The sequence below is a fragment of the Panulirus ornatus genome, chromosome 20 (assembly GCF_036320965.1).
Source record: "Panulirus ornatus isolate Po-2019 chromosome 20, ASM3632096v1, whole genome shotgun sequence".
Classification (NCBI taxonomy): domain Eukaryota; kingdom Metazoa; phylum Arthropoda; class Malacostraca; order Decapoda; family Palinuridae; genus Panulirus; species Panulirus ornatus.
Genome location: NC_092243.1, coordinates 9,145,001 through 9,172,500, shown reverse-complemented (window position 1 = coordinate 9,172,500; position 27,500 = coordinate 9,145,001). Strand labels below are relative to the sequence as shown.

The 27,500-nt window shown below is 43.4% G+C and overlaps 1 protein-coding gene across 2 annotated transcripts in view; it reads left to right on the top strand.

Annotated features, from left to right (window-relative positions):
* Positions 1-27,500, top strand: part of LOC139755908 (uncharacterized) — a 274,125-nt gene that overhangs the window by 146,544 nt on the left and 100,081 nt on the right. For both annotated transcript variants that reach the window (XM_071674639.1, XM_071674638.1), the window contains exon 2: positions 15,348-15,470. In XM_071674639.1, the coding sequence (XP_071530740.1) occupies positions 15,348-15,470 (123 nt within the window). The remainder of the gene's footprint in view (positions 1-15,347; positions 15,471-27,500) is intronic.

Below are 27,500 nucleotides of genomic sequence, written 5' to 3'. Positions count from 1 at the left end.
CATCATCCACCTTCCCAACATTGATTCAATATACCGGAAGAGCCCTCATGCCCAAGACGCAGCTTCCATACTGAAGACTGAACACCTAATCCTGAATGATTGCGCCGCATTCATCTGACAAAGACACCCAAACAATATCACTGAATTTCCTGACCTATAATCCCACCCGGTAGACGTTGCTAACTTCCTGAGCGTTGCTGAAGCCACTATAGCGTTGGATCCTGGGGCAAGAAGAGAAGGTAGGAGAACGTTATAAAACTTGGGGCCTCTATGTAAAGACTTTAAATCCTAGTTATTTGAATGAATACATCACGAGATGAGGGAAGTCATTTGATAAGCCATATGTACGATCACCTGTTCTTGGAGAACCAGTCTTTCACCCAATAATCTTGAACACACCAGAAGTCTGTCCCCGACGCTACTTCCAAGGGAGAGAGAGAGACTAAGGATTTCGAGAGACCCAACACTGAAAGCGGGCCAGCTATATAGTCTTCACCACCAACTACACTTCGACATTTCATCTTCTTCAGTACAACGCGTCGGTGCGATCCTTGTGTACGAGGGTACGATCCTTTAAACGCGATGGCGGTACTTCCCTTAAATCCGGCATTTAAGCCCGCGGGATACGGCGACGGTGCGACTCTGGAGCACGATGATATGACCCTTTCAAACAACGACCGGACGAACATTCGATTATAACGACTCGGCCTCTGACCTGATTCGTAAAAGGGGAGGGTCAGGTCCAACAAGGTCATGTCATCAGGGCAGAGGGGTCGTGCGTGTGCCTCCGTGCTTTAAGAGGTTAAGGTCTAATCAGGATCCGATATCGGTATATCGGGATCCACACACACTCCACGGAAGACGCTGTCCTTACCCCATTAAGGGTAATGATGAAGCAGAACACGTGTGTTCCAGTGGCATGGTATTTCGCCCTTCTAACACTTTCGCCTTTGGAGCCAGCAAGCAGAACTGTTATTTCCCCCTCGTCCTCTTTTTAAGTGAGGAAATATGAAAAGAGCAAAATTAGGAAAAGAATGCCCGAATTTCTTTTCATTTTAATGATTTCCCCCTCCCCCCCAAGATATTTTTTTCACCCATTTGTTACTGAAATTATAACATCATTAACTCAAGAGAAGACGAAGAATGATTTCATCCTTTCCATTCTTTGGCGTCAAGCAATCCTTTCCAAATGTAAGTATAAGTTCGATGGTTGTTGGAATTGCTTCCTTCTAACCAGGTGTGCGAGGTGAGAGGCCGTGTCAAAGGCTTTAGCCCATCGCGTATCAGGAACAAGAACCAGCCTGTTCCTTGTCTTCGTTATAATGATGATCACAGCCGACGCATCAATCAGCCTCGGAGGTGGTTGAAACGTTTTGGCCAACGCGATCTGGGGAAACGTTTGAAGATCTCCCCCTCACACAGAGCCTCGGGTACTCACCATCGTCATCTATTCAACACAAGCGTGGCTGGACAGGTCCGACTCCTGAAAGCCTGGTTCCAGCGTGTCGTCTGGCACACCAAGGAACCCGACCCTCGTCGTGATGTCATCGTCTTTGGATGACTGTATCCTCCACTGAGCAGGTCTCTCACAAGCCACGCACCCTTTGCTTTACCCTTCCAAGGTGTTTCCACTCCAGGGAAAGTATTCATTGATGGATCCTTTCATGGAAAGCAAATGGCGAATGGGAGCGTCACGGAAATGGACACATGCCCCTACCTCAAGCTTCGTGGTCATTTCTGTGGACATGGAGACATGGATCATCATCATCATCATCATCATCATCATCAACCTGAACTCAACATTGGTGAGGCTCGGACTCTGGAAGGAAGCTAGACTCGTCTTTGTCTTGAGCTTCGTTGATATTCCTTGTACTCCCTATAGTAACAAGTCCAGCTGACTGATCCCACCAAATGAACTCTTAGTCTCTGGTTCTCCTTCTTTCCAAGAATATGGCAAAATCCCGTCTTAATTCCTGCACGCTGAGATAGATAATTTCTCTCCCTTGGTAACCAGCGAACTTCCGTATTGCATTAGGAATGCTCTGAACTCGTCCGCAACCTCTTCACGTGACACTGTCAACACCCTGGAGTTCGTCGTACCGCTCCACACGAGATCGACGCTGCCCCCAGCCTCAGAGACCACCGTGACGAGATGTGAGGGGAGGAGGGGTGTGAGTCTTCCCGGACCAAAGCACGCGGATGAAGCCGGTAGTGAGGGAGTGAGTGTGGCTGCCACCTTGGGAGAGGGAGCAGCCTGCTCTACGAACTCCCGAAACACAGAACAAATATGCCCTATCCCCCGACGCTGCAAACGTCCGTGCGAATCATAGTAATGGACTGACTTCTCCCATTCTATTTCCTCGTCGGCGGTGAAATCCCTCACACGTCCTGCACGCATCCTCTCCGCTGGCAGTGACGGTCAGCGATTTAGAGAATAGATAATCCTCTTTCACCGAGTGGCCGAGTTCAGATACCGAGTACACACACACACACACACACACACACACACACACACACACACACACAGGCAACTACTGTGCTGTACATGGAAGGGAAAGCATCTGCTGACTTACCCAGATGAAGCGGGTAGTGAGGGCTTCTTGCTTCCACTCGTGCAATTAACTGATCCAAAATACGTACCTTGGCTCACTGAGGAAATCGACTCCTCATGGTGGTGGTGGTGGTGGAGCCCGAAATTGAAATCTAGTTCGGCTTTCTCTTGCTCCTTCCCAAGGACCAGCCACGGTGCTTCATCCAGACGTGGCGGTATGAGATCCCCTTTGACTGCATGGGACTAGCTACATCCAGCAATACGGGGGACCAATGCGATAGCAGGCTTCAAGAACACCTTCATTCGTCTGCACAAAGTGACCAACTGTATCCAGACAAGACAGAATTCAGAATGGGTTCCTTTTTTTCTTTGCTTTTCTTAAAGAACTGAAGTGTCTCTTTTTTTCCTGCCAACTGTGCATGACTAGGTTCGACGTGGTTCATCAGATTGTTGGCTTTCATGCTCTCTGCATCATAGATTTGGCTGGACAGAAGTGAGTGAGTGAGGCTTTCCAACGGATTGGTCAGCAATACTTGCAAAGCCCCGATGCACAAAACACTTCCACGTATGACCGTTTCTCTCCAGGAGCCATGATTCACAGATCGAGGGACGAGAAGAAGTGGCGGATTCGGTAATAACAAGACCAAAAGACTTATGACATCATTTCTTGAAGGCTATAATGTCTCACAGCGTTTCAGGGAGAATTAAAAAAAAAATCCTGATCCCAGAATATACCGCATCTACAATCTCACGCCCGAACGCAAATCACCCTTTAGGGATATCACACCGAAACCCACTTGTATGCTCACGCAAGATCGAGATGGCACAGACGAAATTACAAGTCTGTCACTGAACACAGGACTGAGTTGGAAGCTGGTAATGAAGGACTGAACCCTACGAACTAGTGGCTAGGGTCAATGAGGCCGTCAACACCAAGTTGTTGGCCGTCAACACCAAGTTGTTGGCCGTCAACACCAAGTTGTTGGCCGTCAACATCAAGTTGTTATCACCCATCGGGGAAAAACTGATCCTAAAATGTCCAAAGATAATCATAGGATCATACACGCTCTCACTGCATCTACGATCCTTCTGGAACAGTAGTCTGAGTCCTGGCGGTGTATGGGGTTTGCTAATGGTCTCTATCTTCCTGGAACTGGGAGTCGGAGGTGGTCTTCACTTCCAGTACATCAGGGAATAATGGGTCTTCAGCATGGAGCGTTGCAAGAACACAGCCAGGACGAATGAATCACTTCCTCAAGCTTAAGTGCTCTCGTTACCTCCTGGTAAAAGTCGGTAACCCCAAAGAGGGGGAGGGAGGGGGGACAGTCACGCCCGGGTCAAACGCAATTGTTCCAGCCCTTAATGCTAACTGAGGATTGCATCGTTCTAAATTCTGAACATTCAATAGAAGCGAAAAGCTACAAATATGTCTATTTCGTGGTCGAACTTTCACTTCACTCTTCTTTATTGTGGAGAAAATGGAAGGCAGAAGATTTAATGAAAAAAAAAAAAAGGAATACGTTCGTGTATCCTCACCAGACAGTACACTGTTTACTTTATAACAAGATTCGATTGTCAAGTCCTAACATCCTTCACCGTTTGAGAAGTTCTGTGTGGGTCTGAAGACCTTTTGTGAGTTTGAAAACCATTTACGTGATCTTCATTTCCTGACCTTTTCCTCGGAGAAGCGATTCTTTTTACCTTCATCTTTATTTCAGGAATCACTCGCGAGTAATACATATCGAGTTTAATGTCACTCAAGAATAAAAGAAAAGAAAAACAAGCGTTCATTATATAAAATACTGCGCTCCAGTTTCTCGATGATTCTGGTGGGTGTACCAGAGATGCATTTCGATCCAGATGTCTTCCTAGTACTACTACTACTACTACTACTACTACTACGCATTGAAGCGCTTCGTCTTCGCTGGGTAAGGTGGGAGAAGTCTTCCTTCATCCGCATGTCATCAGAGGTTACGTTACGTTAAGATCTTTCCTGTGTAATGGGATCATAGTTAATTCTTACTGGGGCCACTTACAACAGCATGGCTGTTCTGTGGAAGTACTTTTTTTTTCTTCGCCAACACAGATAACTATCTCTCTCTTACCTTATCTTCCATGAAGAGGAGTGTGTAAAAAAAAAAAATCTTCAGCACAGCCAAGAAGATTAGAACGTAAACACGTCTCTGGAGTGAATGTCCCTGGAATGGAAGTCCATTGAACGAATAACTTCCCAGTTCTTTGTCTTTGGAGGATTCCCCCCTGACTCTGATAGATCAAGGAAAATAAGAACTGCCACCACCACAACCACCACCACCACCACCACAACCACAACCACAACCACCACCACCACCACCACAACCACCACCACCACAACCACAATTCAGTGGAGGGGAGGGAGGGGGGAGGTCTAAAGGCACTCCCACTTTCTATCACCATCGCAACCACAACCAGATTCTGGCGGCTCGTCATGGACGGGGAACTACCACAATCACCAACTACATATGTACCACAACCACCCGTAGTTTCCTCTTAGTGCACCACACTGACCGCCTCCACCACACAGGCCTCCACCACCAACACCACCACAAACCACCACATCTGAGGCTGGTCACCGTGACCCCCTCATCAAGACCACATGACTATCTTCCACCACCACCACGACCTTCACCACAACCAATCACCACCACACACGTCACCGATGCTGACCCGTTCAATCACCACCCACCCAACGTCCAACGCATGACCCACCCTACGCTCATATCCTCTTCGACCAAGAAATATCACTCTTCTAGATTTTTCCAGAAGTTTCCCTTGCCTCATACCTCCCTTCCGTGACTTCCCTTTTCCTTCCATCTCATTCTCCCAGAACAGCATAAGAGGAGGAGGAGGAGGATATGAATGAAAAAAAGGATACATCATTCGCCATGTTATACAACATCACTCAACAGAGAGAAATTACAGACGCCCAACCATAAACAAACAACAGTTTTTGGATTTATTATCAAAAGAAGAAATCTTTCATCACATTGTTGTTGTTATTGTTGCTGTTGTTGTTGTTGTTCTTCTTCTTCTTCTTCTTCTTCTTCTTCTTCTTCTTCTTCTTCTTCTTCTTATTCTTGTAGCATGAATTACATGATTGGATCATTCAAGAAATATTCATATCAGAACTCAACGTGAGTGAATCTATCTTCATCTCTTTCTCTCAATTTTTTTTTTCCTAACTTCTATCATAAGTTTATTTATGTAACAAGAATAAGTGCACTGCAATAACGTCTATATCAGTGTCGCCTTATCATCATATCACAACTTTTATTACTTATCATCAAGTATTACATGCAATACCCATGAATAAAAAGCTTTCTCTCGATAACAAAATAAAAATAAAAGGCGGAACAAAGACTTCAGTAACAAGACATAAATAAGTATCGCCATTTTCTTCGTTACTTATTTATTTACCTCTTCTCCTCCAAGCGCCACATGTATAGAGAGAGAGAGTGCGCGTACGTGGTCTTAGAATTATCTTCATCACATGAAGAAGGTGTCAGAGGATATTTTGCTTTGGTGGATGTAGCTTACGTTAACGACCTTATTAATGACCCTGGCAGTTGATAGGATTATTGCCCAAATAACTAAACAACCAAACAACCAAACAACCAAACAACCAAACAACCAATCAACCAAACAACCAATCAACCAAACAACCAAACAACCAATCAACCAATCAACCAAACAACCAAACAACCAATCAACCAATCAATCAATCAACCAAACAACCAATCAACCAAACAACCAATCAACTAAACAACCAATCAACCAAACAACCAATCAACCTATCAACCAAACAGCCAACCTCTTCCCTCTGATATACGTTTGGATGGCAAGAAATATCCTATATTCTGTATCTTTCAATCTATGTCGTTTCTCTATCTATACCCTGGACAGTCTACCGTGCAGTGACAAAGCTCAAACTCAAACCTCCCCACGTATTTCTGTGTCTTTGAACGGTCTATTACTTTTCGAGATCTATGTCTCACTTCAAAGCTACTGTCTCTCTTTTCGGTGTCACATCATGTCTCTCTCTTACCCGACAGTGATTCTGACAAAATATCACGAAATACCACACTCTCTCTCTCTCTCTCTCTCTCTCTCTCTCTCTCTCTCTCTCTCTCTCTCTCTCTCTCTCTCTCTCTCTCTCTCTCTGTTCATCGTCCCCTCGGGGCTAGTCGATAAATGGTACCTGGCTTAAGCTGTGTGTGTGTGTGTGTGTGTGTGTGTGTGTGTGTGTGTGTACACACACACACACACACAGGAGTAAAGGCATGGTACATATACGAGTATAAGAGATTAAGAGACGGGGCAACAAGAGTGTAAATCTCTCACCCCGTGACACACACACACACACACACACACACACACACACACACACACACACACACAAACACAGTGAATGAGGGCCTGGGTGAGATTATGACAGTGTGAGGAAATAAGCTGCAGGAATCTGTATGTGAATGAGAGACTCAGGGTTCGACACTGTATCCTCAACCCCTCCCTCCCTAGAGATAACATGAACCCCTCCCTCCCTCCCTAGCGATAACATGAACCCCTCCCTCCCTCCCTAGCGATAACATGAAACCCTCCCTCCCCACAGATAACATGAACCCCTCCCTCCCTCCCTAGAGATAACATGAACCCCTCCCTCCCTCCCTAGCGATAACATGAACCCCTCCCTCCCTCCCTAGAGATAACATGAACCCCTCCTTCCCCACAGATAACATGAACCCCTCCCTCCCTCCCTAGAGATAACATGAACCCCTCCCTCCCTAGAGATAACATGAACCCCTCCCTCCTCACAGATAACATGAACCCCTCCCTCCCTCCCTAGAGATAACATGAATAACTGCCTTAGTGTACAGGTGGCGAATAGAGAGATCAAACAGATAATATAATGCTGAATGGCAGAGGTGAGCAAATACTTAAAAAGCCACTGGATGGCAAAAAGAGGAAAAAAAAAAGTTCAAGAGATGAGTCCCTCCTCCTCTTCTCCCGCCACAGTTACAAACTGGGACCTTTTGAAGGGCTGGAGGCCCTGACTGTCACCACCACCTACTACTACTACAACAGCACAGGGAAGTGAGGCCTCCAATACTCGCACAGTAGACTGGAACTCTGAAGGGCATAGAATTGACATCCGACCTTGTACGTGTGCGTTATGCATGGACATACAAGTCGTAAGCCAAGGGGGCTGGTGGAACAGATTTTGAAGACGATGGGGTTATCAGAGAACCCATGGTACTTAATCATCAAGTAGAACAAGTGGATGGATGAACACACACACACACGCACACACACACACACACACTATATATATATATATATATATATATATATATATATATATATATATATATATATATATATATATATATATATATATATATATATATAAGGGGAGGAGCAGCAGAGGGTCAAGACGAATGCAAAAACAATTAGGACAGGAAGGAGTCGCTGATTACCTCTCGGGGGGTCCCCAGGAGAGAGAGAGAGAGAGAGAGAGAGAGAGAGAGAGAGAGAGAGAGAGAGAGAGAGAGAGAGAGAGAGAGAACGGGAAGGGGGACCTGACGGATGTGAGGGATAACTGTGACTGAGGCAGGGGTGTGCGCGCCTCCACTAGGGAAGCGGACAGGCCGCTAGCCATGGGGGGAAGGACTGGCAGATCATGGTCCCCCTCATTCCCCCAGGGCCATCCGGGAGAGAAGGGATGCGGACGGGAGAGTGGCCCTGGGAGGGGGAAAGACTGCAAAAAAGAACTAAATTTTATAATCTCCATAAAAGCTGCTGCTTTTTCACTTTAGGTTTCCTTTGTTCGATGATTTCACCAACGTATCTGAAATTCATCTACCGTCTTCCTACCCCACCATGAGGCCTGGGGGACAAGGGATTTACAACCCTAGTTCCCTCGTCCTCTCTGTGACGCCTGGACTGTGGTGGTCCTCTGTGTGACGACTGGACTGTGGTGGTCCTCTGTGTGACGACTGGACTGTGGTGGTCCTCTGTGTGACGACTGGACTGTGGTGGTCCTCTGTGTGACGACTGGACTGTGGTGGTCCTCTGTGTGACGACTGGACTGTGGTGGTCCTCTGTGTGACGACTGGACTGTGGTGGTCCTCTGTGTGACGACTGGATTGTGGTGGTGACAAGAGCTAGAGGGTAACAAGGATGATACAGAGGACTGTTACTGACTGGTGAATATATAAGAAGATAAAGTCTATTCCTGCGATATCCAATGGTGCTGTTACATGGGAAAGCCAGATAACAGAAGACCTGATGGTCTATGACGAGGTTATCTGCTGGAGGACAGTACATGGGAAAGCCAGATAACAGAAGACCTGATGGTCTATGACGAGGTTATCTGCTGGAGAACAGTACATGGGAAAGCCAGATAACAGAAGACCTGATGGTCTATGACGAGGTTATCTGCTGGAGGACGGTACATGGGAAAGCCAGATAACAGAAGACCTGATGGTCTATGACGAGGTTATCTGCTGGAGAACAGTACATGGGAAAGCCAGATAACAGAAGACCTGATGGTCTATGACGAGGTTATCTGCTGGAGGACGGTACATGGGAAAGCCAGATAACAGAAGACCTGATGGTCTATGACGAGGTTATCTGCTGGAGAACAGTACATGGGAAAGCCAGATAACAGAAGACCTGATGGTCTATGACGAGGTTATCTGCTGGAGGACGGTACATGGGAAAGCCAGATAACAGAAGACCTGATGGTCTATGACGAGGTTATCTGCTGGAGAACAGTACATGGGAAAGCCAGATAACAGAAGACCTGATGCTCTATGACGAAGTTATCTGCTGGAGGACAGTACATGGGATAGCCAGATAACAGAAGACCTGATGGTCTATGACGAAGTTATCTGTTGGAGGACAGTACATGGGAAAGCCAGATAACAAAAGACCTGATGGTCTATGACGAGATTATCTGCTGGAGGACAGTACATGGGAAAGCCAGATAACAGAAGACCTGATGCTCTATGACGAGGTTATCTGCTGGAAGCTGATATTAGCATCATGAAGTCCTACTTTATACAGATAAAGACTTTGTATTACTGTACAACTAAGAAGAAATTCACACCTCATTTCCACCTAAGTTAGCCTCTACCCCTACCATGATCTTTGGCCAACTTGTACATAATTTACCTGAGCAGTTTAAAAAGAATCGTCCGGAAAGTTGAAAGCATCAATAAAGAATTGATAAATACCGAAATAGCGGTCATACACAATGAAACATCTGACTAGACACACACACACACACACACACACACACACACACACACACACACACACACACACACGTTCGGGAAAGGACGTGGTCAAGAGCACATGTACTGCTATTCCTCCCCTGAAATAAGTCTTCGTACTGTGAGAGGGGAAACATATTGGACCCGTAGCCTAATTAGTTTAGTGTGAGACGTGTGAAGATCCTCCCACGCCGTGGGTCACCCACAAATGGCAGGGAGGTGGGAGCAACCCTGTAACTCGATTACTGACAGGGGCGTGTGTGTGTGTGTGTGTGTGTGTGTGTGTGTGTGTGTGTGTGTGGAAGGGGCATCACCAAGGAGTGACTCCTGTTCTTGTAAGGCCTGGACGACGCTGTGTGTTCCCCAGAGGCACTGGACGTATCCCCATTATGCGTCTGTATCGCGACAGAGAGAACGAAAGGGGACGTTCACGTGTGTGTGTGTGTGTGTGTGTGTGTGTGTGTGTGTGTGTGTGTGTGTGTGTGTGTGTGTGTGTGTGTGTCTGTGTGTGTCTGTGTGGCTGGATACATGTTTGACAGTGTATCTTTTCGTTTAGACAGTGTGTGTGTGGGGTTAAGGCCTACCTTGGTCCAGGCTTGTTTCGAAAATGCTCACACGTCTTCGACACTCTATATTCCTTCTTAAATAAAGTCCAAGTGTCAGTTATTTCATTTCTAATTACGTTCCTCCTCTTCCTTTGCTTTGTTTGTTTCATGCTCGTATATCTCTCCACCGAGTCCACTCCATCCTAACTTGGTTGGAAAAAATATCCGTTCCCCGACTGAGCATCCTATACATTCGATTTCCACTCTTTTCCCTCACGATTTCTTTATATCCTTTCAAGGAGGGTAACTGTACCGTTGTAGTCTATATGGACCAGACCTGCTAGTTTCGCCACCACTCTATGCTTCATATCTTTTGCTTTATCCTCGGCTCATATGTACGCTTCTTTGAAAAGAAAAAAAAAAGGGGGTTTCCATACATAGCCATCACGTACATACTCAGATCTCACATATGGAGTATACGTTTTCTACATACGTTTTCTATGTTCTACATCGCATCTCCATTCGTGTTAACCCTAAATGCAATTCTCACATCTGCCAAGTAATATGCAAACTACACACGCTCGTTCTCCCCCTACCCCCCCCAAAAAAATTTCGTCTGTCAAATGACTGAATGTTTTGCATCAACGTCGCGAGATTCCATTCATAATTTGATTTCTCTCTCTCTCTCTCTCTCTCTCTCTCTCTCTCTCTCTCTCTCTCTCTCTCTCTCTCTCTCTCTCTCTCTCTCTCTCTCTCTCTCTCTCCCTAGCTTATCCCTAGCTCCACAAGAGGGTGTCGCCCTGATCCCCTCTTCTACACTTTTCGTCCATGACACTTACACTGATTGCACTTCATCATCTCACCTTGTTCGTCTACCCAGCTGCTAGGTCATCGAGGGGGTTTACATTACGAAATTCTCTTTATCTGTGTCAATATCTAACTCTTTATCTGTGTCAATATCTAATATCATGCTTGAGGGAAAGACATTACATTAAGTTGACGTTAACTCGTGAAAAAAAAAAGACACATGGGTACCGGGACACACGCTTGTGATTCACCGCCGCAATGAATATCTTTCCCCTAATTACTGTCCCCGTAATTGATATATTGAGGTATCTCTTCGTGTTACTTTTTTACTCCCTCTCCCTCTTCCCTCCTACCCTCCCACACACTCTGATTATCTTACAGGCGTCACGACATCAAGGTGCTTTTGCAGAAGCCAGATATATTGGCAATCGGCCCTCTTCTCTCTCTCTCTCTCTCTCTCTCTCTCTCTCTCTCTCTCTCTCTCTGCCATCCCGGTGACTCCTTCAACAGAATTATCTGTTAAGCTGAGAGCACACACACACATGACCTTCGACATTTAAGTCGAAGGTGTCCGTAATGTATAGATCTAATGCAATCATAAGTATTTAGAATGTGTTGCTTCGAATTCCTTCTTCTTGTCGTAACTCACCCACTGTGTAAGGTCATATGACACTTGGTCTGCAAGTTCAGAGGGTTGAGTTTCTAATCGCATTCTGGAACATTATGAGCGCATTTCCGACCCTCGAGGCACTACCTTCTGTCATCGAGTCTGTTTTATAAAAGACATCCTACCGTTATTCTACGGTTGTTCTGTTGTTATCTCTTGAAGGGCTTATCTATCTATCTATCGATCAATCCTGGCTGTTGGAGGTTTGGATGTTATATGGTAGTGCGCGTTTATATGCACTATATTCGTGTGTGTGTGTGTGTGTATATATATATATATATATATATATATATATATATATATATATATATATATATATATATATTACCGCAATTTCTAATACCCTACTCCCTGCTACGACCTTTAATGCTGCATATTTCTCGATACCTTATCAATTCAATACATAAGTCTACATAAAGATTCGCATATCCTCCACCGGTAACCCACGTCACTTCCTTGCCCACTGTTATCTACTTTGTTCCTCACGCGCGTATGTACCCCATAGCGAACAGCAATTCGCCATTAAACGAACCTTATCTTCATGTCGATAATTGCTACTGCGTCATCATTACCTCATCCAATCCCACCAATCATCGCCTTAAAAAGACGTACGCCATCTATGATAGCGTATTACATCTATTTCAGACTAAGCCTCTTAATATCTATCTGTACGTGCACACTGTTCCATTTCCTCTCTGGCATACTGTTCCATTTCTCTTCCTTTTCGCCACTATCCATCCTTCCATTCATCACATTTCTTATCAGTGTCTATGTCCCCCTTTGGTTCATCTGTGTGTCTATTCCACAGTAGAGTCCCTTCCCTACCGCGGCAAAACAGAAGGATCAGACTCTCCTCCAAGTGTCTTTCTCAATTCCTTTTCTCCTTCCTCAGTTTACCTGAACATTATCCCTTATCTTCCTCCTCCGTATGTACGTTCTGAAACCTTTCATCGGTTCCTGAATTATGAAGATTGAGGGATCTATAATCCGTCGCTCTTAATGTAGAAGAAAAATAAGGCGTCGAAGCCAAGAATATCCCATAAAAGTTGACAAAAAACTACTCGAACATATAGATAAATATACGATGATGTCTTTTTTGGATACGATAATAAATGATCAAAGATAAAGGGTATCGAGTTTGGGGGGAAAGGTGTTAGATCAACAGAGATAAAGTGAGAGCCAAAGATGATCAGTACGTGGCAGATCACGACCAGACACTGTAACACTTAAATGATTATAATAATCATCAGCGAGTAAGAAATCTCTCAGGTCCGTGATGAGTCGGTCTTGGAAATGTGAGTGAGATTTGCGCGCATGTCTTTTTTCTTTTTCTTTTTTTTGGGGGCATCAGCTCCTTTTACGGAGCAGAGGCTAAAGTTCATCTTCCTCCTCGAGCACACGGCGGCCAAAAAAAAAATAAAAAAAAAAATCACTTTAGAATGCGTTTTAAACAATCCATGTCGTTTTATTCTATCTCAAATTACTTATTTGTTAATCAGACATTTGAAAAGTATTGGAGAATCGTTCGACCAATTACATTCATAAATATATATATATATATATATATATATATATATATATATATATATATATATATATATATATATATATATATATATATATATATATATATATATATATGTATATATATATATATATATATATATATATATATATATATATATAAGCTTATCTATCTATCTATCTGTATCTCTGGGAACTTCCATCAAGGGATGGCCATGGCAAGAGAGTCCCCACTTCCTTGCGTACACCATTCCGTGCATTCTTCCACCATTTCTCTCTCCAGTATTCTTCCACATTATTTGCCCATGTCACAGGTGGTCTTCTCAAAGCAACCCCTTTAATTATACTATCATACATACTCCTTGTTCTCCCTGGGGATAGGGGAGAAAGAATACTTCCCACGTATTCCCTGCGTGTCGTAGAAGGCGACTAAAAGGGGAGGGAGCGGGGGGCTGGAAATCCTCCCCTCTCTCTCTTTTTTTTTTTTTTTTTTTTCCAAAAGAAGGAACAGAGAAGGGAGCCAGGTGAGGATATTCCCTCAAAGGCCCAGTCCTCTGTATATATATATATATATATATATATATATATATATATATATATATATATATATATACTTTCTATCTCCTCTGAATATCCCAACTTATGCAATCACGATATATCAGGTCCCTAGTGTTTCTTGTGGAGAATAAGACTCAGTGTAGTTTAGTGTGTTGTGTGTTGCAACCACTGGAAGTGTGAGAAAATACTGGACGTAGTGAGTGTTACTCCGTGTCAACACACTAATGTTCTGGAAGTTGGGTTTGCCTGAGGTGTAAAAGTGTTGGTTGCATGTTACTCTTTCGTTCGTGTACCGAGTGGGGGCTGCATTCTTCAATATATATATATATATATATATATATATATATATATATATATATATATATATATATATATATATATATATATATATATTGGAAAGGATCACAATTTTGCGTGTGATCAAGTATATTCCTATGAGTCCACGGGAACTTATCGTGTTTCATTTTCCCCGTGGACTCATAAGGAATATATATATATTCCTTATATATATATATATATATATATATATATATATATATATATATATATATATATATATATATACATATATATATTCACTCTATCCAGTGCACGCCTTAACCCTCCTGCATGTTCAGGCCCAGATCGCTTAACCATTTCTCAGAGCTCCCAGAATCTTGACCTCCCTCTTCCACCCAACAATCACCTTATATATAAGTAATAAAGATAATAATCATAAAAGTAAAAATAGTAATAATAATAATAATAATAATAATAACAATAATAATAATAATAATAATAATGATAATAATAATAATAATATTCAACCATACACATGTTCCAGTCGTCTTCTGATGGCTACTGTTACCGTCTCCTCCCCTTTCCCTTTGGCCTTGCCGTACACGTACACTATGTAGGGTTTATTGCGTCCCAGATGGTAGGGCCAGATGGTAGCATGGGGTCCAAGAGGTCATATGGCTACTCTCCTGTGCAGAGCCCTGCCACCGGCTGCATATTGATGTCTCCACCATCCCTGATATTATGGTACCATTTTGGTGCTCTATGGTGGGTGTCTATGATGGGTTTGGGTAGTATTCTATTTCTGTATCTGATATGGTAAGACGTGATTTATGATTCAATTCGTCTCATATTTGTGTTACGGTCGTGTGTATGTGGGGTGTTATTTAATTCTTAGTGCCAATCATAAACACTTTTGTGTATGTTGTATATTCAAAACTTGTTTCAGGGAGACAGAGAGTGGATCTACCTTTCCAATTATGATTGATTACAAGATTATGCCATGAGAGAGAGAGAGAGAGAGAGAGAGAGAGAGAGAGAGAGAGAGAGAGAGAGAGAGAGAGCCAGTCAGGTCACCAACTAACCCTACGTCGTCTCGTCCACAGGCGGAGGTCATGACCAGGAACACAAGACCCTCAACTGCCTCATGGCCAAACAACTGTGTGACGAAGACTCCAACTGCTCCGCCATCCTCAAGGTCATCCCCACCCTCTGTGGGCCAGAACTCGGTATGTCCAACCTTCCCTCACTCTCTCCCGAGCCTCACACGCCGTCTCGAAGCTTCAAACTCCATGGTCGAAGCTTCAGACTCTGTGTCGAAGCTTCAGAGTCCATGTTCGAAGCTTCAGACTCTGTGTCGAAGCTTCAGACTATATGTTTGAGGCTTCAGACTCTGTGTCGAAGCTTCAGAGTCCATGTTCGAAGCTTCAGACTCTGTGTCGAAGCTTTGGACCCTGTGTCTAGGCCTTTATAATCTGTCTTGAGGCTTCAGGCTGTGTCGAAGCTTCATGCTCTTAACAAAGTTCCATAATATGTAATGTACCTTCAGCTTTTGTGTCGTAGCATTTTACTCTGGTTCAGGGCTTCATACTCCGTTTAGAGTTTCAGATTCCGTGTCGAGGCTTCATACTCTCTGTCGGAACTTTAAACTATTTCAGTGAGCAAGGTACAGCTTGGTAAGTCAAAAAACATTTCCATTTTTCTCTCTCTCTGTCTCTGCTTCTCCTTTCGTGTCAACACCAGCTTAAGCCTTCCTTTTCCTCCTTGCACACTCAACTTTTTCAGTCATTTCTCTTTGGAGACTAGAACCTTCTTCTATATTTCATTTATCTAAGACAACTTTTCCTACGTCATGCTCACACTAAACTTAAAAACTTTCTTATTTCATGAATTACGGTTGACTTGTTCACTCTTTCATGTGCTTGATTTTAGCAGGAACTTAAGTTTCTCTTGAGGAATGAATAATGTAATAATTTTTCCTTAAAAGAAAAAGTGTTCAGTCTTTGCCACTGGTAATACTTAACCTCCTGAGCACGACAGCACGACCCTTGAGCACGACAGTACGATCCTTGAGCACGACAGTACGACCCTTGAGCACGATAGTGCGACCCTTGAGCACGACAGTGCGACCCTTGAGCACGACAGTACGAGCCTTGAGCACGACAGTACGACCCTTGAGCACGACAGTACGACCCTTGAGCACGATAGTGCGACCCTTGAGCACGACAGTGCGACCCTTGAGCACGATAGTGCGACCCTTGAGCACGACAGTACGACCCTTGAGCACGACAGTACGACCCTTGAGCACGACAGTGCGACCCTTGAGCACGACAGTACGATCCTTGAGCACGACAGTACGACCCTTGAGCACGATAGTGCGACCCTTGAGCACGACAGTACGATCCTTGAGCACGACAGTACGATCCTTGAGCACGACAGTACGATCCTTGAGCACGACAGTAGGACCCTTGAGCACGACAGTACGATCCTTGAGCACGACAGTAGGACCCTTGAGCACGACAGCACTACCCTTGAGCACGACAGTACGATCCTTGAGCACGACAATACGATCCTTGAGCACGACAGTACGATCCTTGAACACGACAGGACGACCCTTGAGCACGACAGTACGACCCTTGAGCACGACAGTACGATCCTTGAGCACGACAGTACGACCCTTGAACAAGACTGTACGACCCTTGAACACGACAGTACGATCCTTGAGCACGACAGTACGACCCTTGAACACGACTGTACGACCCTTGAACACGACAGTACGATCCTTGACCACGACAGTACGACCCTCGAGCACGACCAGTGACTCAAGACGGCACGATCCTTACGTATAATGTCATGGTCTCTACCCTGACCCTTACGGGTTGTGTCAAAATGGCTAGGCCACGATACCTAAAGGTCGCCCCATCCTCTCCAAGGACCGTAGCGTCTTTCCCAAGAGCCGTACCGACGTGCTCAAGGGCCGCACCATCGTGCTCAAGGGCCGCGCCATCGTCCACGAGGGTCGAGCCGCCGTCATACTCAAAGATCGCATTGGCGTCACAATACTTACTCTACAAGTGTTGACGGACAAGTCCTTAGACGATCAAGTGCCTCTAACCCACGTCTTTAATCGCCCTATAGTAAAGACTTTTGCACACACACACATACTCACATTGCACTTCACATCCGTAGTGAAATCCCTTGTTTTGTCTTCCCTTTTCCTGGATATATTCCTCTGGAAGGGGATTCAACCCCCTAAGACTCTTTTACGACGAGGTGGGTTTGTCCAAGTGCCTTTTTACAGCGTATAATTCACTACAGCTACAAAAACAGTGTCACATCAATGGCCTGGGAGACGTGTTTTGACTGAGCGATTTTCTGTGTGCAAAAAGCACAAGAAAATTAATATAAATGGTTGTCATTTTACTCCAATTCGTCCACCGACTTTTTTATGGCACTCGTTGTTTACCTCCCGTTTTCTTCGTGATATTGCACTACAAATGTGGAATTGGTGTGTCCACTCTGGAGAGTGTAGGATTCCTTTTTCATCATGGTACCGCTACTGACTCTCGTTTAGTCATGGTTCAGTTCGAGTATTCTAGTTCAGGCTCAACGCAACAAAGGTATAGGGAGCCCATTCCTTCCCAAACACCTTGGGTGTATATACACCTGTCGATACACTACGGGGAGGGAGTTTTCTACACTCGTTGAGGGGGGAGACCAGCCCACCCTCTCTTGAACTTCATCATACAACTTTCAAAAACCTTTGTTGTGCCTTCAGTATTTACAGTGTCACAGATTCGTTTTTTCCCCAATTCTTCCACTAACAGACGAATGCTTATTTTACTTTCCTTTGTGTGTTCTAAAGAGATGGAAGACACCGGGGGAAAGGACAGGCCTATGTCACACTCAGTTCACGTCTCCAAAGCAAGTGAATATAAACCTTCATGACTGAGATAAAGTTTCACACTTGTGGAGTCTCCCTTGTATGCTAATTGAGTAATTACTCTGGCTTTGAAGCCGGTGGCTTGCTTGAGGAGCGCGCCCTCAATGTTTACATAAGTGCCTAGTTCCGGCAGCGGCCGGTAGAGGGGCTCCCTCATTGTTTACATCTTTATCTACTTCCGTCTGTGGCCGCTAGAGGCGAGGCGCCCCGCATTGTTTACGCTTATGACTTTGGTTTCCGCTAGTGGCCGCTAGAGGGTGGGGTGGGGAGGGCCGGTATGGCATAATAATGACCAAATGATGAAGCCATAGGCTTCAAAATCCTCGGTATGACGCATGCAACACTGACTTTTATGTACCTTTTATGTTAAAGCATTTTTTGAGCAAAACTATTTGCTCAGGCCTTTTTTTTTTTCCCCCTCCCCTTGTGTTGAGTACTTTTCACGTACACAATTTTTTTACATCCTGCATTTTTTTCTATGAACACCAGGGATATTCAATTCACCGGCCATTCATGCTCATGACACTTTTTTATATATATATATTTATTAGAATGGCATTGTGTCAGTCTTTTGTCTTTCCAGGTGTTTTTTTCCCTCGTGTCTTATACCTTATACACAACTGCCCTGTATTATCATGGCTGGTCGGTAATGCGAGTGGGATATATTCCTTTTTTTTCTGAGCATTCAAGTCTTTTATTTACCAGGCCTTTTTTTTCTATCGGGTATTAATCGTCCTCATAATGAGTCAGGCCATTTTATGGTGATTCAAACACATTTTTGACATAAGCGAGCGCTTTAGATCATGTGTCCGGCCATTTTATAGTATTCTATTATCATATGTGAGGCCTTTTATGATGATGCTCTTAGCTTTTATCATGGGAAAGGTAATTTTATGATTCTTGAATTCCATTTTGTACTAATGTCTTCTTTTCTATATGTACGTTTACGCCAGTGCTTTTTATGTTGACCCAAGCCTTTTCTTTTAGTAACTCCAGCCTTTTCAAGATGATCCAAGCCTTTTTTTCCGTAACTCAGGCCTTTTGATGAAGACTCAGGCCTTTTTATCATATGCAGACCATTTCATCATGCATCAGGCTCTAAATTCTATATCAGGCAATTTCCTCACCTGTCAGGCCATTTAATGAAGTGTCAGGTCTTTCTTCTGTACTACGTCAAAACATTTTATCATGTGTTGGGATCCTCCATCGCGTGTGGGGCATTTCAATCCTTGTGCAGTATTTACATTTCGTGTTTAGGGAATTCTTGGGGTGTCAAACCTTTTTGGATAAGTACCAATCTTCTTCATTAAATGCCAAGCCTTTTAATCACCTGTGAACTTTTTCCCATTACGTTTTAAGCCATTGTTTAACCACACACGCAAGAACTTCGTCCCACCACCTCGACATTTTTCAGTCTTTCTCGGGCTTTTCCATGACTCTGTCTGACATTTCGTTTTCTTCAGTGTATTTCGATGTTGTCGCTGAACTATGTGTCTATGTCGGAATTGAAAAGAATAACTCTTTGCCCTGTATAGATTTGTGTGTGTGTGTGTGTGTGTGTGTGTGTGTGTGTGTGTGTGTGTGTGTGTGTGTGTGTGTGTGTGTGTTTGCGTGTGTTTGCGTGTGTGTTTCCGCGTGTCTGTCTGTCTGTCTGTTTGTTCGTGTGTGTGTGTGTGTGTGTGTGTGTGTGTGCTCCAGTTTACTAGTACACGCAAGCAATCTAATGCGTACTTAGGACTGCATCTCCATAAATGTCTAAGGTGACAAAGAGGCGAATAATGCTACAAATATTCCATTCTCTCTTTTTATTTCACCTCTCTCTCTCTCTCTCTCTCTCTCTCTCTCTCTCTCTCTCTCTCTCTCTCTCTCTCTCTCTCTCTCTCTCTCTCCCATGATTTAAGTCGCCTTTATGACAACTACACTCATCCCATCGCCTGCAATCAACACTGGTCACCTCATACTCGGTCCAGACGTATTTACTACAACGCTGGTCACCTCATACTCGACCAAGACGTATTTACTACAACGCTGGTCACCTCATACTCGGTCCAGACGTATTTACTACAACACTGGTTACGTCATACTCGATCTAGACGTATTTACTACAACGCTGGTCACCTCATACTCGATCCAGACTTATTTACTACAACACTCCTTGATCTCATTTCATCTTGGATGCTTCAACCTCGTATTCTCTTCTCCTTTACTAAATCTTCGCCTGAGAAAACTCCATTTACTCTGCAAGAATGTGACAAGGAGATGCTTATATCGACATCAAAGCAGAAAGGGTTTGATTCCATTGAGGAAAACACTCGCTCTCCTGCTTGTGTGTCTTACTCCCACCAAGCAAGACCACTACACGAGCTGTTCATCTCATGTCCTCTGCCTCAAAAAACATTATCTATTCCACGTGCAAGGCTCTCAAACCCAAGAGTTGGAGTCGATACTGTGCAATGGATCCTCAAAAAAGCGTGTGGTTCGATTCGATCCCACGTATTTGGCCCCCTTTTTCAAAACAACCATAAGAGCCCATACCACACTCTTGGCCCCAACCAAAGGCCCTAAGCGGAGTCCATTTGGCGCATCTGATCCTTGTAACCAAAACTGGAAAGCATTCTTTACTCACAAGTCTCCAAACTCAAATGGGGGCGTCCGTTCCGCTTGGCCCTCTTAGCCAATATTGGAGTCGCGGAAACTCTTCTTCTAACGCCTTTTGCGCTTCTTTCCCTCCTCCTCCCCCCATCCCCTGTCCGTTTCAATTTCCACGACCTATGTACGTTTTCGCTTCCTCGAATTTACACCGTCTGCCGCCGTCCTGGTAGAGAGAGAGAGAGAGAGAGAGAGAGAGAGAGAGAGAGAGAGAGAGAGAGAGAGAGAGAGAGAGAGAGAGAACACTGGTTTCCTACGAAACAATTTCGCTTTTTAATCCTCGCTCTCCTCCTCTCTACGACCCGGAACGATGCGGGCGGAAGAGAGAGAGAGAGAGAGAGAGAGAGAGAGAGAGAGAGAGAGAGAGAGAGAGAGAGAGAGAGAGAGAGAGTCTGTTCTACCACCCCGTGCTCAATTATTCCCGCCCTAATCAATTCCTGGATGGTTTTTTTTTCGCTTTCATTAGCCTTAAACTCCCGCTCTCGTTGACCTCTCAAACCACAGCGGCTCTTCCACCTCCAGCCAGTGCATGCCACTGTTGTCAAGAGAGGGGGGGGGGGAACAAAACACGGTTTCATTCTTTATCCATTTCAGTGGTCATAGTGGCCTAAAGACACGTCAGTGAGGATGGGTTTCTTGGGATCTCGTTCTCGTAACTGCACGTTCCCTGGTGTGGGATCTCGTTCTCGAGATGCCACGCACGGAAGGAGGTCTGCGGATTCTAAGGAAAGGATTTCGTTCCAGAGACACACGTACACCAACGATACATTGGGCTAAGCAGATGTATCTATCTGGCGCAGTTGTCTTCAAGGCAATGGTTCTATATCTGCACAATTACATACATACATACATATATATATATATATATATATATATATATATATATATATATATATATATATATGTTGTATGGTTGCGAGGCGTGGGCTATGGATAGAGTTGTGCGCAGGAGGATGGATGTGCTGGAAATGAGATGTTTGGGGACAATGTGTGGTGTGAGGTGGTTTGATCGAGTGAGTGACGTGAGGGTGGGAGAGATGTGTGGAAATAAAAAGAGCGTGGTTGAGAGAGCAGAAGAGGGTGTTTTGAAGTGGTTTGGGCACATGGAGGGGATGAGTGAGGAAAGATTGACCAAGAGGATATATGTGTCGGAGGTGGAGGGAACAAGGAGAAGAGGGAGACCAAACTGGAGGTGGAAAGATGGAGTGAAAAAGATTTTGTTTGATCGGGGCCTGAACATGCAGGAGGGTGAACGGAGGGCAAGGAATAGAGTGAGTTGGATCGATGTGGTATACCGGGGTTGACGTGCTGTCAGTGGATTGAAGCAGGGCATGTGAAGCGTCTGGGGTAAACCGTGGAAGGCTGTGTAGGTATGTATATTTGCGTGTGTGGACGTATGTATATACATGTGTATGGGGGGGGGGGGCCATTTCTTTCGTCTGTTTCCTTGCGCTACCTCGCAAACGCGGGAGACAGCGACAAAGTATAATAATATAATAATAATAATATATATATATATATATATATATATATATATATATATATATATATATATATATATATATATATATATATATATATATAACGTCTTAAAGAAAGCGTCTGAAACTACAGACAGCTATACTTTACAGCCAATATCTTTAACCGGCCAGGACGGAAGAACTGTATTGGATCTGTATTTTCGTGAGCTTGACGCAGTAATCCCGGAATTTATCGTAGTGGTATATAGTTCACCGTGTGCCATTCCTCTATCATACTACTCTCTGCCAATTGGGCCATTTTAGCCAATGATGGCACAGAAACATATCTACGGCCATTCATACCAGATACCACGTATTCATGCTAAAACATTTCAGCTATGAGAAAATAACTGGCTGTAACAATATAATAACTAGCAGTAAGAATAAAATAATTAGCAGTAAGAATAAAATAACTGGCGGTAAGAATAATAACTAGCAGTAACAGTAAGAATATGATAACTAGCAGTAACAATATGACAACTAGCAGTAACAATATAATAACTAGCAGTAACAGTATGATAACTAGCAGTAACAATATGATAACTAGCAGTAACAATATGATAACTAGCAGGAAAAAATATAATAACTAGCAGTAACAATATAATAACTAGCAGTAGCAATATAATAACTAGCAGTAACAATAAGGTAACTGGTAGAAACAAAATGACTGGCAGCAACAATATAATAACCCGCAATAACAATAAAATAACTGGTGAGCGAAATAACTGGAAGTAACAGTAAAATAACTAGCAAAAGCAATGAAATAACTAGCAGCAACAATATGATAACCAGGAGTAACAATGAAATAACAAGCAGTAACAATGTAATAACTTGCAATACCAATGAAATAACTACCATACAAATTAGATAACTAATAGCAATAACATGATAACTAGCAGCAACAATTCAATAACCAACAACAACACAAAATAACAAGCATTAACCACATAATAACAAGCACTAACAACCGAATAACCTACAGTGAAAATACAATACCAGCATTATCAAAAGATTCAATCTAATAATACATCCAATACATCTAATACAATCAATACATCCTAGAACTGACCACGCCACACTCCTCTCGCTCCTAGACAGCAGGATGTAGGCATACTGTATAATACAACACACTCTCCTCCCAGACAGTAGTATGTAGGCATACTGTATAATACAACACACTCTCCTCCCAGACAGCAGGATGTAGGTATACTGTATAATACACTGGCTACCAGGATATTCAATACGGGTCAGAGGCAGGCGCGTGAAACACGAGAATGATGGAGGATTACTAGATGACCAACACTAGTACTTAAATGTACAATATAGTTCATAGATCTACTAGGAGATGACCTACACTAGTACTTAAATGTACAATATAGTTCATAGATTCACTAGGAGATGACCGACACTAGTACTTAAATGTACAATATAGTTCATAGATCTACTAGGAGATGACCTACACTAGTACTTAAATGTACAATATAGTTCATAGATTCACTAGGAGATGACCGACACTAGTACTTAAATGTACAATATAGTTCAAAGATTTACTAAATTCCAATTTACAAATGTTATATGGTCATTCAGGTTCATCGGGACTTCGATAGAGAAATTATCATTAATTTCTATAAAAAAGAATTGGCGATTGTTATATATATATATATATCTCAGGCCTTCAGTTGAAGTGGATTCATCTTTGCAACAACTACTTCTACCTCTACAAAAACTTTGACCCATCAATGTCTTCATATGCATAATATATATATATATATATATATATATATATATATATATATATATATATATATATATATATATATATATATATATATATATATATATATAGGAATATAGTGCACATAAACGCGCACTTCCATATAACATACAAACCTCCAACAGCCAGGATCGAACCCGGGACCCCTGTGATCATAGCATAGCAGTGGTGCTCCCGCCTGCAATGCAGGGGTCCCGGGTTCGATCCTGGCTGTTGGAGGTTTGTATGATATATATATATATATATATATATATATATATATATATATATATATATATATATATATATATATATATATATATACATATGCACATGTGCACTTTCGTGCAATAATCACATCATAAGGGGAGAACAAGAGAGAAATATAACAGTCAGTTGATATACAACGAAGAGACGGAGCTAGGACGCCATTTGGTGAACATGTTTACCAAATGGCGTCCTAGCTCAGTCTCTTCGTTGTATATCAACTGACTGTTATATTTCTTTCTTGTGTCTCCCCTGATGATGTGATTATTACACGAAAGTGCACTTGGGAACTTATCGTGTTTCATTTTCCTCGTGGACTCACAGGAATACACTTGATCACGCGCATAATTGTGATCCTTTCCAACATATATATATATATATATATATATATATATATATATATATATATATATATAAGAAGGAACAGAGAAGGGGGCCAGGTGAGGATATTCCTTCAAAGGCCCAGTCCTCTGTTCTTAACGCTACCTCGCTGACGCGGGAAATGGCGAATAGTACGAAAGAAAAAAAAAAAAAAAAAAAAATATATATATATATATATATATATATATATATATATATATATATATATATATTCATATATATTCGCTTTTGTAATCTGGATGAATAGCAAAAGTAATTTCCCTGCTCAGAACCTATCTTGTATACAGCATTCTTCTTAACGCACGGTGGAGTACTGTGTTCCCCATACACAAAACCGACCCACAGCTTACCTTCTAGCCGAGGGCTTTCGCTATCTAAGATACTCATTATAAAGATACTAAAGCCCTTTTGTCCTGTCGGTGAGCATCTACCGCCACAGACGGGAGAGATATCTCCATCAAGCTGGAGAAATGGTAGATATGAGGAGTGACTCCCATCACGTTAAGCCCCGTAGAGTCTAGGTGTACAGTGAGCAGTCTTTACTACACACACACACACACACACACACACACACACACACACACACACGTACAGAGAGAGAGAGAGAGAGAGAGAGAGAGAGAGAGAGAGAGAGAGAGAGAGAGAGAGAGAGAGAGAGAGAGAGAGGAGGATAGGGTCTGAACTCCGTGGCTCCAAACCAGGTCAGATGATCCTTGAGAAGAACGCTAAATAATCTCAGGGGCAGAAGTAGGAGGAGGAGGAGGAGAGGAGGACCTTCTTCTGAATAAAGAAAATGTTGAAAACTTTACGAGGAGAGAGAGAGAGAGAGAGAGAGAGAGAGAGAGAGAGAGAGAGAGAGAGAGAGAGAGAGAGAGAGAGAGAGAGAGAGAGAGAGAAGGAAGAGAGTTCGAAAACATCTTGAGAGAACAGAGTTTAAAGGAAGACACCTGACATGGAACCGGAGTCTCGAGATGGCGTCACAGGCACACACATCCTTTCCCTTATAGAAAAAAAAAAGAAGAAGAGAAAAAGAATAGGATCAGAGAGCCTTTGAAACACAGCCATCAAGCTTGGCACACATAATCAGATAAGTTCGGATTACACTCAGACTCGCTGTAGAGCTACGAAAAAATCCTTGGGACGGAGTCATACAGCTAGCTCTTCCCCTCCTCCCTCCTCCTCCTTACTGAAACACATCATACAGACTTATGCAAATAGCCCTGACGAAATCCCTGTGTGTGTGTGTGTGTGTGTGTGTGTGTGTGTGTGTGTGTGTGTGTGTGTGTGTGTGTGTGTGTGTGTTTCCTAAATCTTCTTATCGCGCAAATCTGAAAGGAGGCCAGCCAGCCCTGGCAGTGCTGGGGGAAAAAAGAGCTTTGGCATTCAAGTACCTCCGAGCTCTGCGTTAAATAGCCGACACCAAACGAGCCAAACTATATGAAAAAAAAGGGGGGGGGGGGTGAGGCATCATCTGCTTTAGGTTTACCTCAAACTTTCGAGGCGGAATGAAAAGAAATTTCATAAGTGAGTGAATAGAGCTGTTGTGATCCACCCCAAGAGAAAAAAAAAAAACTGATTGCTGTATTTTCTTTTTTGGTCGATTTTCCTGGCTGCTTATACGTAACATGGACAAACTAGAACAGCCTTCTCGTTGAGATATGAGGGAAAATGGGGAGAGAGAGATGATAACGAAGATGATGATTCATCTTCGAAATCTGAGACGCAGAAAATGAAGGAGACTTTGTGTTTAACACAGTCATACTCCAAACAAAAAATATTCACGAGAGGACACAGATCTAATACCAGTTCTATGACCACTGTGAATATGACACTTGGAATCTATGCACGGGGTATCATTCAGTCCCACCCAGACACCAGCTCAGGCCCCATAATCAAACAAACCCGTCTCTTTTAAGAATTAAAACACGTAATGGTAATCGTACCAAGAGGAGTGGAAAATCAAGCTGTAGATAAATATACCAATCAGATACACGCATATGATCGTCTCTTTCTTGACGATGCGTGTCTGAGAGGCAAATGAGGAAACTGGAGAGGCGAATGTATTAATTCTCTGACGAGGCCATGCATGACCTAACCTAGTCTCGAATCATTTGCATTTTAGGAGACGGATGTAAGTAAGTAAGCGCCTTCTTTTTCTTTTCTTTTTTTTCCATGTTGAGATGAATGCTGTTGGTAGAGAGAGAGAGAGAGAGAGAGAGAGAGAGAGAGAGAGAGAGAGAGAGAGAGAGAGAGAGAGAGAGAGAGAGAGAAGGGAGAGGAGGAGTGAAATATGGATGTAATCTACCGGCGGGGAGGAGAGGCCGTCATCAGGACCTCAGATGTAATACCCTGAGGGAGGCGATGAAGGTGAGTTATCAAAGAAATGGAGGCCACAGAATGACACCAGGAGGCCCCCAGACACACACACACACACACACACACACACACACACACACACACACACACACACACACACACATAACGTCGTGCCATGAGAAGACGAGATTGTCTTTGACGTAACTCGTGAAGGAACCTCTGTCTTCGAGGTGATTTTGTATGCAAATTGAATGCTGCTGCGTAGGAAGGGAGGGAGGCGTAATGGAGGCAAACGGGACACACACACACACACACACACACACACACACACACACACACACACACACACACACACTCACACGTCGTCAAAACTAGGATCTCTCTCTCTCTCTCTCTCTCTCTCTCTCTCTCTCTCTCTCTCTCTCTCTCT